The 16,063-nt window shown below is 35.6% G+C and overlaps 1 protein-coding gene across 4 annotated transcripts in view; it reads right to left on the bottom strand.

Annotated features, from left to right (window-relative positions):
- The window catches only part of DIAPH3 (diaphanous related formin 3), a 210,197-nt gene that overhangs the window by 173,212 nt on the left and 20,922 nt on the right, over positions 1-16,063 (bottom strand). For all 4 annotated transcript variants that reach the window (XM_039568562.1, XM_039568574.1, XM_039568565.1 and 1 more), the window contains 7 exons: positions 15,053-15,226; positions 11,413-11,517; positions 5,450-5,580; positions 2,203-2,277; positions 2,053-2,122; positions 1,534-1,670; positions 961-1,066 (listed from right to left, as the gene is read on the bottom strand). In XM_039568562.1, the coding sequence (XP_039424496.1) occupies positions 961-1,066; positions 1,534-1,670; positions 2,053-2,122; positions 2,203-2,277; positions 5,450-5,580; positions 11,413-11,517; positions 15,053-15,226 (798 nt within the window). The remainder of the gene's footprint in view (positions 1-960; positions 1,067-1,533; positions 1,671-2,052; positions 2,123-2,202; positions 2,278-5,449; positions 5,581-11,412; positions 11,518-15,052; positions 15,227-16,063) is intronic.

Genomic DNA, 16,063 nt, shown 5'->3' on the forward strand with positions numbered 1-16,063 from the left:
GGTAGCCGGGTTGGAAGCACATGGTCTTTTACCCAACCCATACTGGTCTATGATTAGATGAGAGAAGGGGTAACAACGAAGGGACAATTTTTCACAAGAGAATTCCATTGGTACTGGCAAAACCAAACTACAAACAATTCTCCACCTCCAAATATTCCTTTATGGTTAGCTTTTCTGTGAGACAGATGAAACAAACAGCAACTTCTATTGTCAGACATGAACTTTTGTTTAATATAAAAGCTGAGTAACACAAACATTTCTTTCAATCTTTAGATTAATCTTCTACTATTTTTGTAATAGTCACAAAGAGCTATAATCATGAACAGCTTCCAGTTCAGCTAGATTACATGAATATCAATGAGTTCACATCCACACTCTCAGACCAACGATTTATAATGATCATTCAAATGCAGTGTAATACTTTGTGCCTTCCTGCAGTAAACTCTACATCCAACTGAAGAAAATTGAAAATAAGGTGAGTTTTCCTTCCTCAGACTTTGAGTGCAATTTTATTATATCATAAACTGAGCATGATAGACCTCCCAATGATTTAATACATTACTTATAAAACACAGTTGCCTAAAAGCTTGCTTTTTTATTAATCTTCTATTATTAATCTTCAGTTTCAATAAATATTGCCAGAAGTGAGATGATCTTCTTGCACCCAAACATATGATTTATCCTTTATTTTAAATTTATACTGTCTTTTAACTTGCAAAGGTAAGATCTGAGTGAATAGAAATCAACAAATTAACCTGCAACACCCCTGTGTTTCCAGGACTGAATCTTCCCATGGCACATTTTAAAGGCAAAATTATAAACAACATTCCAAGATTTGACCCCAATTTGAAACAGTATCCCTACTCCTTTTTATTGTAATGACTTGTTCAGTCCAGAAAAATACACAATTTTATTTTTACTTGTTGCAGTGGTTTGTTAAAAAAAAAAAAAAGTACGTACTTGCAGCTGGACTGAGTTATCCTGAAGACCTTCTACAATAGGAGAGAATCTATCAACGTTCCTTTCCTCTGCTGCTGCTGTTACAGCTTCCAAAATTTTTTCAAGGCTGTGAGAAAAGAGAATCATTTCACTCAGCAGAGATATTTAAACTTGTTCATTTGCTATCTGAAAAGCCATGTTGCCAAATTATTCACCTGCCTTAATTTCTTGTAAACAATTTCTTGTAAGCAATACCTGTTTCCTTTACATATTCTTGTAACCAAAGAATGACTTACTAGATTACAAGGGTTAAGAGAATTATGCTAATAGATATTAAGCAAAAGAATTGCTGCACAACTATTTCCATCTAATCAGTACATCCACACGTCAAAAAGAAAATTCATTAATATGACCACATATCAATGAGTTTATTTATATTTTTAATTAAAAAATCACAAAGGTATTCTGAAAACTGACAATACAGATACTACTTTCAAACCTAAATTGAAAATTTTATCATTTCATTCAGATATAACTATAATTTGGGATACTGTAAAATTACCTTACTATTTCTTGCTTGAATCCAGTACTTACATGTTTTCCTCTCCAACAATGCACATTGCAGATAGGAGTTTAACTATATCCGTCATCATGTTACTTTGCTTGGGATCAATTGCTTTGGTCAGCAACAAGAGGCTCCTCTCTTCTCCCAAAATTCTTTCCAACCCATACTAAACAGAAGAACATTTGTAAGGGAGAGAATCCAAATGACTATCAAATATCTAGAAATGACAATGATGGTTCCCTCAAGTAAGTATTTCAAATGACATTTAAGTCTGTGAAATACTTAATTAAAAAAATTAAATGAGAGAGAAGTTCCAAATAGGTCACTTATTCTGTAAGAAGGGCATATATCAGCATCAAAATTCCACATTATTTTCTTGGAATATTTCTGCAGAGAGGAAGTGGCAGACTTCTGGCAGAGAGAAAGAACTTCAAACCACAATTGACCAACCCACCACTTCACCAAATTGCACAGACTTATACCTATCATGTATCTTATCTAATCAAACTGTAGTAATTTAGATACCAAGATTAAATAAAATCCCATACCTTATTATTCATGAAGGCTCTCAAACATTGTATAACTTTATGCTGACTCCTCTTCACAACTCTGTCCTGACTGAATAAATCAAAAATTTAGTGTAAATAAATGCTCTTTAAATATTAAGAAAAGCTAACATTTTTATATTAAAGCCTTACTTTTTTGTCTCAACCAATCGTTCCAAAACGTCCAACAGCAGTCCCAGACCTTCTCGGCCAAAGTTTTCAACCCAGCTAGAGAGAAAGAAAAAAGACATTTAAAAAAATTGACATTTAGAAGACTAATCACAGTGAAAGAAAATTGTCACCAAAAATAAAAGCAGACATAACTGGATGGTTTTAAACCCAAAATATCTCCAAGAGAACACAACAAAAATTTTAAATTTCCGCTACTACCAAAGGCATCTTCTGGTAAGGTTAAACCCTTGGCCGGCTGTTTCTACATGAGACAGCTGCTTCACGGTCCTGTTTAGTATTGCTCAAAACCCCTTGATATCAAATACAAGTAAAGGAACACCGGCAGCAGCACTTATAATTATAGTAATAGAAAACTGGATACTTCATTTTTTTTCTTCTAAAAGTAAATATATTATGAAAATAGATTTTCTCTTTCTTGGATGGGTATTTTATTCTGAAACAGATTAGGCAAATAACTGGCAACTATTTTTGGCAGATCTGGCCATATCTGTCCTAAAGATAACCCTACAAGATTCATTTCTTTGAACATTTTGTATTAGCAGAATTATGAGCAGCCACTTTGCTGTACATCCAACAGCTGGGGATGATTAACTAAAATATTGATGTATTCTTACTGCCCTTACCTCTGCTTCTATAAGAGAACAAAATCTACTTACACTACCCAAAGAAAACACTCACTTTTTTGTCATTCTGACAAAATACTAAGTTATCAGTGCCTCTGTTTTCAATGTATTAAAAATGTCCTCTTAATGAAATTCAATCTCTTGCAACTATTATACAAAAGGAGAAGAAATAGTTGCAGATAACTAGTTACCTGTAACACTATGTACAGCTAGATCACTTGACCACTTTTGATGAACTGTGCTGGCAACTGTGAGGTCAAAACACCTAAATTATTTACCTGAAGATTAGTCACCAAGACTGTCCTTTTTGAGGCTTTCTTTTTATAGCAATGGGAAATAAACACAGCTTTTTGCAGTAAGCCATAGATTTCAACACCTGTTTCTAAGTACCAGGGATCAAACTACTCAGCGTCATTTGATTCAGATCTTCTCTGTGAACTAACAATATATTTTGCAATAAAAACTAATTGAAAACAACGTTGTAGAACCACTTCTTGAATTAGAAACTGAAATGTCAACAAGATTTAACAGTTAAGTTGATTAAAGTACAGGAACTGAAAAATCAGAAAAAAACCCAACCCTAAATTATATATTGTCAAAAATATCACAGCCCACAAAATACACAATGACAGTTTAAATTCAATATTAATACCTTCATCCTTTCTTAATATATATGCACAAAATAAAATCCCAAAGTTTCATCCATTATTTCTCATTGTCCATATCACACAAAGCTGAAGTCTAAATAATCGTAGATTTATAGCAGCTGGACCAGAGGTCGGCATTTTTGTGTCAAAGCAAGTTCTTACTCAAAGATCTGGCTACTGGCAGGAAAATCAAGGTCATCAATATCTGCATCCAACAAACATCAACTGTTGCTACATGTTAGAAATATGTTTTCAAAATGTTTACTCCACAAACATTTAGTATGAAAAACAGTGTGTTGCTGTTCTACTTTTGCTTTTACATATAAACCGTACATAAGAACTTACGGGTTTTAATAAGGCTGTTTTAAAATGCTCTCTTTAAGTCTAGTGAGGTCTATGCAAACATTACTTTTTCAGCATCACTAAATACACCAGAAGACTGTTTCAGAACACGTATGTTCTAATGGTTGTGATCTTTCTTTTGATTTGTAAACTACAACACATTCATGGACAAGTAGTAGAGATTGTTTATTAAACAGATGTCTATTCAAATACCTCTTCTCTGGTGTTTTTGTAAGCCATAGTCACTCTATTTCCAATTCTAGGCTCTCAAATTCAGACATATTCTTAGGCCACACATCCATTAACTAGCACCTCACCAGGATCACAGGCCTTGGTTTGTTTTGGTTTTTTGGGGAAGGGAAAGTTAACTTCTCTCTCGATGTGTAGGAAAGAAGCAGCAAAAGGAATGACATACAAAAAGATGAAACTATCCACTCATATCAAGAACAGAGAGAATAGAGTGCTCTAAACAGAATGTCACATTTCATAGATGTTGTATTTCTCTCTCCAAGCATATACCAACAAGCAAAGTTCAGGCTGTGGGTTGTTGGGGTCTTTTTTAAGAAGGGGAAGCAATTTTTTATCTAAAAGTAGTTTCCCATTCAGGGAGGAATTATATCTTCCGTAAAACCCTTCATCAGAATAAGTCAGGCTACTGTAAAGCATGTTTCCTCCCATATGAACCATGACATATTCTAAATAAGAAAAGACAATCCAATTCAGAAACAAATTAATAGAAGGAAAGAAGCAAATACCCACAGAGAAGACCGACATCAGCAACTCTGCCAAGACACACAGAGAAAAAAAAGATGTGCAATCCTTTTCTAATCATGTCCCAACATTTCATTTGCATTATTTTCAACTACAACCCAAAGAGTCTCCCCAAATCATGTGTTCAATCATTGTCTTAAATGGTAACTCTAAACTCTAAAACAAAAGGATGCAAATAGACTAGAACAGGAAAAAATACAATTTCATAAAATAAAGTCAGCATTCACAAACCAAGCTGCACAGAACAAATCAAAATTAAGACTGATCAGTGATTGCTGAAGAGTTAACCTTTCTTCAATAAAACACAGGTAAACAAAGGTTGTGCTTTCTTCTGTAGATAAACCCTACACATACAGAAAAAAATACCAGAAGGCAGGAAGAAAGAAAGCTTAAAGTACACTGGACAGAAGGAGTCAATTAAAAATATAAATCTTTTCTGGTGAACAAACTTACACCAAGGTGCCTAACTCCTGTTATTTATCACCCCGACAAAAATAAGTTAGAAGACCAAAGAGAAATATTTCAAAAATACAAATGCAAAAAAAATGACTACTTAGCACCAGATAACAAAGGGAACTGCTTCTGCACCATATTTAATTTACCTTCTCTTAATATTACCTTGCATAGACCAGCCAACTCTATTACAAATAATAGACCTACAGAGGATACATAATCCATGATAAAAAAGAAGTTGCAATCATTCACTAATGCATACACTCATTAACTGGAAAACCTTGAAACATGTACATCTACATATCCATTAATTTTAATCCATTAAGAAATTAGAATATGATTAATCTCTTCAATATGTGTTAATGATGTTACCTGACAGGATTACTAGTCAAGGACACACGGAGAGATTCTAAGCAAGTGACTAGTCTTTCATCCGTTGACCCAGATTTTAAATCCTGAATAAATTCTTGGGGAGAAATCTTCCTACTGTTCTTGAGACTTCCCTGAAACACAGAAAATACATTTGTTTTTCATTTGGTGCATATAGAATTTAAATAGATTATTAATGGCTAACCGTTTCTGTTCCTTGAAAAATATATAATGTAGACCTGTAAACCTGTAACTGATGCCTATCTACTATTTGCCAAATCCTGACTAAATTTGGTCATTTTATGAACACATTTATAATCAGTAGACAAAGCAGCAGGCATCAACTGTACAAATTTATCACGTATGCTCAGTGAAATAAAATTTTTGTATTGAATAGATTTTGTTTATGCATTGCAAACATCTTAATATTCAATATTCAACAGAAGAAAAACCCAGTTCTGAGATCCTCTGAAGAGATCACAGGTTCAGAAGGGTGACTGCAGTCACACAAGAATACAAAGCAAAGAAGCAGCACACCAGAACACTCAGTGTGTAACTGCAGTAACTTCTGCTCTTGCAGAAGTAGACGCTTCATGTAGACATTAAAAAATAAGATGTCTTGTCCACTTAATACCCATTTCACATGAAGGACAGATATATTTTCTACAAGACATATCTAAACACAAAAAAGCAGGCATACAATGGTGTATAAAACTTAGATTTGAGTTATTTCATTGCAAGACTCCTTTTTTCGAAAACAGAAGCACAATTGTCATGTTGCAGAAAGAGATTTAATAAATAATTCTTGATTAACTAGTGGCTTAAGTCAGGAATTGAAGAGAATTAGACTTACAATGCAATAACAACTTGAAATTTTTCACTACTAATAGTGAGGTAGTCTCATTATATTATTATAGATAGCTTCATGCAGATGATGTTTTCTCCCTTTGTTAGATCCTCAGGAAATATTGAGAAATTATCTTTTCTTCTGTGAATTAGAAGATGATTAAATAGTTTCTAGCAAAGAAGTGAAGTTAAAAGCTGGGAAGCATGGTTGACAGACCAGGCTGCTGACCTGCCATTCAGAGGGACACCAACAGACAGGAAAAACAGGCAGAGCAATTTCAGGAAGTTCCACAACAGAAAACTGTAAATCTTGAACCTGAGAAGGAATAATCCCATGCACTGATGCCATGATGATTTTTTGCCTTTTCTTTTATACCCCTTTTATACCTTTTTACAGCTTCTGTATTCCTAATGCTTTTTGCCTACATTCTTGGCCTTGTTTCTTAAGCTAGGAGACTAAATATTTTAGAAGCTTCGTAGGTAGGGATCAGTGGGCCTCAGACCCCAAGGTCCTCTCCAGAACACATTCTGTAAATGAAGATAGAACCATCCAGGGGAGGGTTCCTTGGGGAGGGGGGCTCACTCGAGCCTCTCACTGGGGAATCTTTGATAGATATGCTAATTAGTAAGACCTATAATGTTACACCAGGTCTTTTGGGGGTGTGCACTGCGTGTGCATTGAGGTGCATTCGACCTGGACATAGTGCACCTAGGGATCCTTAAAATAAATACCGAGGTAAAATCCCTTTTTCCCTTCTAACCATGTTTGACTCTTGATTTTAAGACCAGGAAAAGGCATCACACCAACATGTGTTGGGGCTACCAGCTGGGATGTAGGCTTGTAGGAAAATAGGGGTTGTGATGGACGACAAGTTGATCACAGGTAAGCACATCACCGTCTGGCCGAGGGAGATAACCCTTCCCCTCAGCTCAGCAGTGGTGAGACATCTGGAGAATTCTGTCCAGTTCCTTACTTCCCAGCATGAGAGACATGGACATACTGGAATGAGTCCAGAAAGGGCTGTAGACACAATTACAAGAGAATCTGTAGCACATGAAGAGGCTAGTAGAACTGAGATTGTTTAGCCCCAGGAAGAGAAGGCTCAGGGGAACCCTGTCAGTGAAAGGACAAGAAGCACAAACTGAAATATAGGAAATTGGTTAAACATAAGACAAACACAAAGTTTCCCTCTCCTCCCTCTGTTTTTTTAAGCATGAGGCTGGTCAAGTACAGGAACAAGTTGCTCAGGCAGACTATATAGTCTCCTCTATCACAGATACGAAAAATGGAATAGATAAGAAGTTGGATGAGACTATCTCCAGAGGTCTCTTCCAGCCTCTTTCTATTGTATGACTCTGTGACAATGGAACGCTGGGGGCTACAGAAGTCTCCACTCCAACTATATTTCCTTGGACTTGATAACAGATCCAGACACCAAAAAAAACCCAAAAAAAACCAAACAAAAAAACACCTGTTGTCAGGAATCATCCCAAAAATATAGCATCTCATGCTGTGTTTTGAAACATCACATGTAGTAGTACATGGATATAATTCCGAACATGCCTCTGAATTGATGGAGATCCCTACGCTTAAGTATGAGGGAAACTTCCAATAACTGTTCCACAAAAAAAAGTAAATGAGATGTACAGCAAGGGATGAGGGTTGAGGTGAGAATCTGAAAGACAGATCAAGGAAACCCCAAGAAAATTTTAAAAAATCCTTAACAATAAATGTTCCCACAAACAAAAAGAAACTCAGTATTTTCAGTTTTCTTTCATGGATCTTTCCAGCTGGACTCTGCATAGATGAGGTAACAGACTGACTAGAAACAAAATGACCAAACAAACCCCCAGCAGCCTTCATCACAAAGTATTTAACTAAATGTTACAAGAGAGTTGGAAATTTCAAAGTCTCAGAAATTCTGCTGGCAGCTCCTGATGTGCATAGACTGCTTGATAAGCACTACTTGTATGCCTAAGCATATGGATTAATATCCTGTGTGGAGAATCTGTCATTTCCAGTGACTTCTCCCAGCAGTTCCTGCTGTAAAATTGACAAAACTGATGCAACCAAAATACTTATAAGTTGTCAGTAAAACTGCTTTCTTTTGATGCACAGTCATATAGGACAGTCATATGGACAGGACATAGAGTTAAGATGGTAAGAAGGTATTTTGAAAGGAATTTAATATATTCAATAGCAATGTGTGAAGTGCAAAGGTCACATGGGACAAGAGCCCAGCCAGACTAGAAGAATTCACCAGAATGACATTTCAGAAAGCCTCATGTGACCCGTCCAAAAACAGTGTCACAAGCAGTGGAGACTCACATCAACATCCACAGAGTAACCAGTCATCCCATTTCAGACTCAGTTCCCCACTGGAACACTACCCTACGCAAAAGAACCAGTAAACTGTGAATGTCTGTACAACAAACTGCCTCAGTGCCAAGTACCACTTATTCATAGTTATGCCAAAGTTCTGCAACATAACAAGAATATGATACATCTGCCAGTGCTTAAATAAAATAAGAGCTGCATTTGGTACTAATTGTGCAACTGATTATATTAGCTGTATTTCAGCATGGGAAAAGCTGCTTAAGTTCAGAATGTTCAAGTTAACTGAGAAAGAGGGAATATCTTGAGGCATCAGTGCCTCCAGAAACTTAATTGCTCAACTGAAAAACAACTGGTCTGTGAGCAGATGCAGCATGAAGTCAGCATTAATTAATCTAGTTAAAACATTACAAGGGAGCAATGTGAACAACAAAAACAAAACCTTGAAAAGAAAACTCACTTTAAAAACCCAGTTTGTGTGTTTTGAACATGTAAAACAGCAAAACCTATGGTACAGTAACATGATAGCAATGCTGCTTTTATTTCCACTTGAGTACCAACCCCATAACATGGAAATTTATTTTCAAAACTTTCCTTTTCTGCAAGTATTACTATGCAAAGAGGTGTGTTTTGTGATTATTGGAAAGGAGTTGTGCACTTCTCAGAAAGGGAAATCCTGACGCTGTGGTCAATGATAAAAAAATGTTCAGTACTCTCCAAAACAGTTGTGAATGAGGGTATCTTTCCCAAGGCAAAATATCTTAGTACCCATCTCCTTAAAGTTCAAGAAGTATGAACTATCAAAAGAAGTTACTGCAGTATCACTCCTAGAAAGAGGCCTGAGACAGGATTAGTTGCACACAGTAGTCAGGTGCTACATGGCATTTCAACTGTTCCGAAAAAGTATGACACTTTCATGTGGCAAGGTACACCAAAAGTTAGCCAAGTACTCTTGGAGTGCAGCGCACTATTCTCTCTAGACTCAGAAGGCACTCAGGCAGTACAACAAACTCGAGGAATGAAAAGAGCATGCCAGGAACAAAGAGTTTTCAATGGCAAGGAAAGGAATTTCCCATCCCAGTAGCTCCAGCACTAATCTGAAATCATCTGCAGCACTACCATATCAAAGTACTGAACCTGTGCCTCAAAGAAACAGCTTCTCCCAGTACAAAACAGGTGCATGTCACTTCCAGTAAGGACACAACTGCAGAAAGAGAGTTCAGGAAAGACAAGTTTCCTTGCATGGATTGGTCTTTAGTCATCTCCCACTGCAGAAAGGGGAATACGTGGGCTAGCAGCAGAGGAAGGGAACAGAAAGGAGAAAATGCTGTTGGGGGCTTTAGGAAAACACACAAGACAACAGTGTGTGGGAACAAATCACTGCCCTGGGGGAGGAGACCTGTCCTCTTCAACAAAGTACCTTATACAGCTGCTTTGGGCATAGAGCAAGAAGCTCCATTGCCAAAACACAAGTGTGATGACATCCAAAGACAAAACAAAAATTGCAAATGGCACTCAAAAAGAAGGATCAATGAGACCTACTCTGTTATACACGTTTCAGTTCTTTGCAAGTCTTAAGTGCCAAGAAGCAAAAACATGAAAACCTTTCTCTTGACAGAGAGCCTTAACATCACCACCATCAGTATGCTACAATTCCAGCAACAGATGTGAATGCAGCAACTCTGCACAGCCAGTCATGTCCTATTATTACATTGCTTTTTAGATCAAACAACTGAGGTCTTAAAATACATATGGAGGCTAGGAGTGTCAATGATATATAAACCCTCACATACTATTTTGAGTAGATAAACTTTAAGAATGTTGTAGGATTTACTAGTCTGAAGTTTTTTGATTTCCCATGCAGTATCTCTAGAAATTAAAAACAAGCTAGACCCCATCTTCTGATATTAAGGTCCTGTTATGCTGTAGAAGGACTAGTAGCTTTGATGAACTAATCTTAAATAATCTCCAGGAAGTTCAGTCCTGCACTAGGCATACCTAGCTTCCTAAAAGTGCTAGAGCATTACACTAATAAGGTACATCATTTGAAGTAGACAGTAAGATAAATATCTCAGTTAAATTACTATACTTAATGTTTTATTTTCTCAGTGTTTAGGTAAAATTGCATACAGGCAATTTTTACTGTTATCTCTAGTCACATACAGCAGTGAAAGTCAAAGATTCAAACATATGAATTCTAAAACACTCAGAATATCTGAGGACAGGATTAGCCATGCAGCCTTTAGCACGGGAGGCAGTTCCTACTCTGCAAAAACTAAGCCGTTTTTCTTATGCCAACCGCATCCTTAATCTGGCACTTACATACAACTCCTTGCACTGCTTTAAAACAACCAGTCATTATCTCTACAGGTAAAATATGGACAATAACTGATTTTGTGCACAACATTTTCATTATCAGCTATTACGTAGCATCAAACACGAATTCTATGTTAAGTCAGGCATGAAAAAGGCTCACCAGTTGAGGAATTCTTTTAAACAGTGCTAGAAAAGAAAAAGATTCAACACCAGATTTTGCAGTAAGTTTTTGCAGAATCTTTTCCTCTCCACTCTTAGACCTACCTTTACCAAAAAGACATGCTGGTTTGTGTATAAAAGACACATTTCAAGTGACCATCTGCCACTGTATCTTGTAAAATAATAAGACAGACACAAACTTTATTAAAGGACACTGTGAGAAACAGAAGTTAGTCAAAGGAATGTAACATGTATGAATCACTTTTTCTGTCCAACAGGAAACAATGTAAGCTTTTAGTCATTTACTTACACACTTAGAAGCAGTGCTGATATATTGCATCACCATTTCTTTTTTGGTATTAAAATCCTTTTCTCTCAATGGCATCTTCTTGTCTTCATTTAAATTCATATCTTCCTAGAATGGGAGAGGAAAAAAAGGAAAAAACAGCCTTAAATGTCGTACAGCAACAGAATTATTCAAATATAAGAGACTGACTTAAATAAAATAAAGAATAAAGATACAAAAATACGAACTTAGACAACTGAATGCTGTTAGGCAAACAACTTTTCATAAGATGTTAATCAAAACCATAAAAACCCTTATCCATATTCCCTCTGAACTCAGACTGAAAAAAAAAAAAAACCAGTCAACTGTGCTGGGATTAACAAGTGCATCACAACCATTTTTCTCTTCTTAGGAAAGACCTACAGTTTCTCATACACATGCACCAAACTACAGAAAAGGATTGTTTAATACTTCCCAAAACATTTATAAATGTACTCAAACCAGTATTTTGCATATTTTTAATTTCCATTTCAAATTTTAATTTATTCCATAATTCTCTTCCTCCATTCCCAAATGCTTCATCTTAGGCAGCAGAATGTGGTTTGCACTGAAAGTAGTTCACAAATTAATAATCACCTTTGCAATAAGCGAGGCCCAAATCCTTAAAGATTAAAACAACACCTCCAACTACTATCAAAACCCCGTCATAATTCATTCACTCCAACATAAATCCAGAGGTCAAAAAGAGCAGAGAGAGACCTACACTCAAAACCCCACAAGTCACACTTCTGAATGTCACTAACATTTCTGACACAGGGAGTTCTACTGCTCTAGCCAAGAAATGCCCTGGTCACTATAATCAGTTGCACATCTGTGAGAAATGACATCTCCTATCATGGTGTAGGTTAAAGAATAAAAGGAAAAAGGAAAACAAAAAGTTTTAGGGAACAATTAACAATTTTGGAACACATATATAAAGCACACACAACATTACTATGTGCATTACCCAAGCTTAGCAAGAATTACTGCAGTTATTTTCAGCTGAGACTCATGAGGTGAATCCCCACCAGCTTTGGCAGGAGCAATGCTACAAAATCACTGCGTAACCGTCCTGATATCAAAGTTATTTCACCTAGTCAGAAATCAAAGACAAACAGCACAGACAAGCCTTAGAATTTACACTGCACCAAAACTTAAGTTTTCTTGTCTGTCAATAGCTTTCATGCTGAATAGAACAGAATCAAGCACAGTTCCTAGAAACATTTACACTTTTCTATAAATCCAAGCTATTATAATATTATTATATTATAATCCAAGAAGTTATTGCAGAAAATGCTTGACCCCTGTCCTGGTTTCAGCTGGGATAGGGTTAATTTTGAACTTAACCTAAAGTAAAAAAACAACCTTTTCACATTATCGAGTAGGTATTGCAAAGTTCATTCTTCTATTTAAAGCAGTTTCCTTCAAACTTGCTTTTATCTTTTCTCGAAAGTAGCTTTTAAACTTAAATAAAAGTATCTAACTTCTAAATGCAAAAAAAAAAAAATCCAAGAATTAAGAAACTTGTCAACACAAACTGTATTCCATAAGCCTAGATATAACAGCAGGTTAATTTATGGGAAATATTGTGTCTGTGTGTGCAGTAAAAAGTAATTTCTTTGTTCTTGTTTTTAACAAATGAAACATCATTAAAACAATTAATTTATACAGATTAGAAGTATTCAGTGACACAATGGGCACAACAGATATTGCTTAGTTAATAAAATATTTAATCTCCATCCTTTTATTTCTTAAATAATTGAAATATATTCTACAGGTGAGCAATACCTCTTTGGAAAAAAAGAATACATCATTTCACATGTATATTTTCCTAATAGCACTAACAAAAATAAAAGGAGCTAAATAACAGTTAATTATTATCTTTAACTGTCTGGTTTTATGAGTTCTTTCATAATTTTTCCCATGAAAAATACACAAGACATAAAATACTGGAAGAAGGAAGCCATATGCATCCAGGAAAACCCCAAGTATAATGTAGACATTCAGTAAACCCTCAGACTTTAAAAACTTCTCCCTTCAGTACTAACACATTGAATTTTTTTTTTTGTGCAAAATTAGTTCTAGAAGTCTGGCTACAACATTCAAATTGTTCACCAATCCACCCCTCTAAAATCACTTAATTTGATCAGAACAGCAAACTAGAGGCTACAATATATAATTAGCTACGTAATCTACTGTGACTAAACTAGCATTATTCCGCCCATTCACACATGGATAATCTGAAAAATCCTTTCTGTGGTACATGTTATAGATAAAACAACACTGATAAAGTAGCTTATCAAATACAAGTTTAAGTACTTTGTTATTCAACGAAACTAGAAAAGCCTTCAAATTATCCAGATGTCATCACTACTTTAACATATTTTCACAACATAGCCTTAAAATTGGAATTAATTATTTCAGGATCCGTGGATATAAGCATTTATATTTATCTAGACATGCAGTAGTAGGTTTCTGAGGATTTATTGAAAATTTCCATTTATTTACGCCATAGTATAACATCACAGACTATCCTATACCAGAATGTCTGCAGGATGGCAGAGAAATACAATCTAAATGCAGGGGTATATGGAAGGAGGCACACCTTCAAACTTTATAAAAAAAATTCTCCCATTTCCTAACATTTGAGCAACTATCATTTACAGTGAAACTTCTAACAGAAGCAAGACATCAAAGTACACGACGAAAAATGAACCATTTGGCAACACATATAAATACAAAAGTTGGTAACACAGTTAATTATTCCTTTCATTCACCAACTTAACCACGACAATCCTGAATGTTATCTCTCAGTTATAGTTCTTTCTACAAAACCTTCTTCAAAACTAAGCTACCATCACTGAGTACTAGGAAGTACAAATTCCACAAAGGTACTTCTCTCACAGTGCATTTCATTTTCTCCACATGCCAGTCCCTGGTAGTCCCTTTGTGTTTCAAGAGTTACTTGTTACTTGCTGTGAGGCAGAGAAAGAAATAATAATCTAGGCATCATTCTCCTTGTTAATGTTCTCTTGTGCTCTTCAGATTTCAGTCACTCTTCTCTCATGGCCATTCCGTGTTTAGTTTTCAATTGCCCAAAATGTCATCATCACGATAAAAAGCTCAACCTATTGAGGTGCTACCAATGCCACACGATCTTTGTGACTGTTCTTTGTGCACTAACAATGCCAGCTAAGGAAAGAAGCAAATTTGCAGACAAATGCTGCCTTAGAGGCAAGTCTCTTTTTTTGTACAAGAGTGACATGGCATATAAATTCAGAACTAAATGTAGCTGTGACATTTGAAGGCATAAAATCTCTTTGTAAAGGTTTTAGATAATCTTGAAAGGAAGAAAGATCCCCCATTTCTTGTTCCTCCTCAAAATGTGTTGCACAAGCTTGCTTGTCAATTCTATTTTAAATATACTTGGAGCAAAAGATTGAAAAAAGTAATTCCAATACTTTATTCCCTGAGAAAAACCCTAATAACCACATAATTACAACTAACAACAATAACATTAGTAATTCAGGTAAAGATTAGAACACATGCAGTGAAGAATATGTGCTCCACCTATCACTTAGCCATGTTGTCATTCTTTAAGTAAAAGAAAGTGTGAGACTCTTACCATCATTTTTTCAAACAGTGCTATGATTTCTCTTTCCGACAGTGGTTTTGGAGCAAAATCCTCCGGGTCCATGGGTGTGGATGACCAATCTGTAGAATGTGACTGCTTCATATGTGGCAGAGGAGGTCTTTCTTTCTTACTTTTTGGAATTCTTATACTGGCAAATCTATCCAACTGAAAACACAAAAGGTATAACATATCACATGCTGCTTCCATTCCATGTACCCCTTATTAAGATGGGTGCTCTTGGAAGTTAAACATCCTTATTTTTCTGTGGTAGCTTACCTGTTATTTAACTGCCTTATTCTAAAGGGTTTTCCTAAAGATACATATGATGGTCAGTTGCCTAGCACTGGAGTTAACCGACCAGAATCCCATTACATTAGAGAGAAATCAAGCAGAACATCAGAATTTTACAGAAAGTTTGGAGGAATAGATATCTACAAAACCAATTTATGAAGAATTCTTTCCAAGCGTTACATGTAGAATACGAGAAAGCAGGCTTATTTACCAAAAGCTTAGTTTTACAGTGGTTTTAGTTACTCAGAAACAGCTGTATTCCTAACGTGGCTGTAGAATATATAGATATGCAAAGAAACTACTTTTTATTAAAAGACAAGTTAGCATAACTAAGACATGGTTCTATTTATTTTCTTATTTGCATCATGTTATACAAAATTTAGTGCCTTTGTTCCAATTATTAAGAAATTCATTTTGGCAAAACCATTGATTCCTCTATTAAAGTTACATAGGGTACATTTATGATTTCATGAATGATCCTTATGACTAATCCCCAGCACACATCAATAGCTCTGGATTTCTTTATCCTCTCAGTAGCCAAAAACCTTCTTTGGAAATGTGGTTTGGGTAGTGGGATTTTTACCTGGTTAGGTATTTATCAACTTTTTGATCAAAAGTTACTAAGTGAGACTTCACACATTTTCAGTGCTAGAGTTTGTGTGTTTTAAGGTACATGGACAAGAATCAACAGAACCCAAAAGCAGCTGACAC

This window comes from Corvus cornix, chromosome 1 (genome assembly GCF_000738735.6).
Source record: "Corvus cornix cornix isolate S_Up_H32 chromosome 1, ASM73873v5, whole genome shotgun sequence".
In the NCBI taxonomy this organism is placed as follows: domain Eukaryota; kingdom Metazoa; phylum Chordata; class Aves; order Passeriformes; family Corvidae; genus Corvus; species Corvus cornix.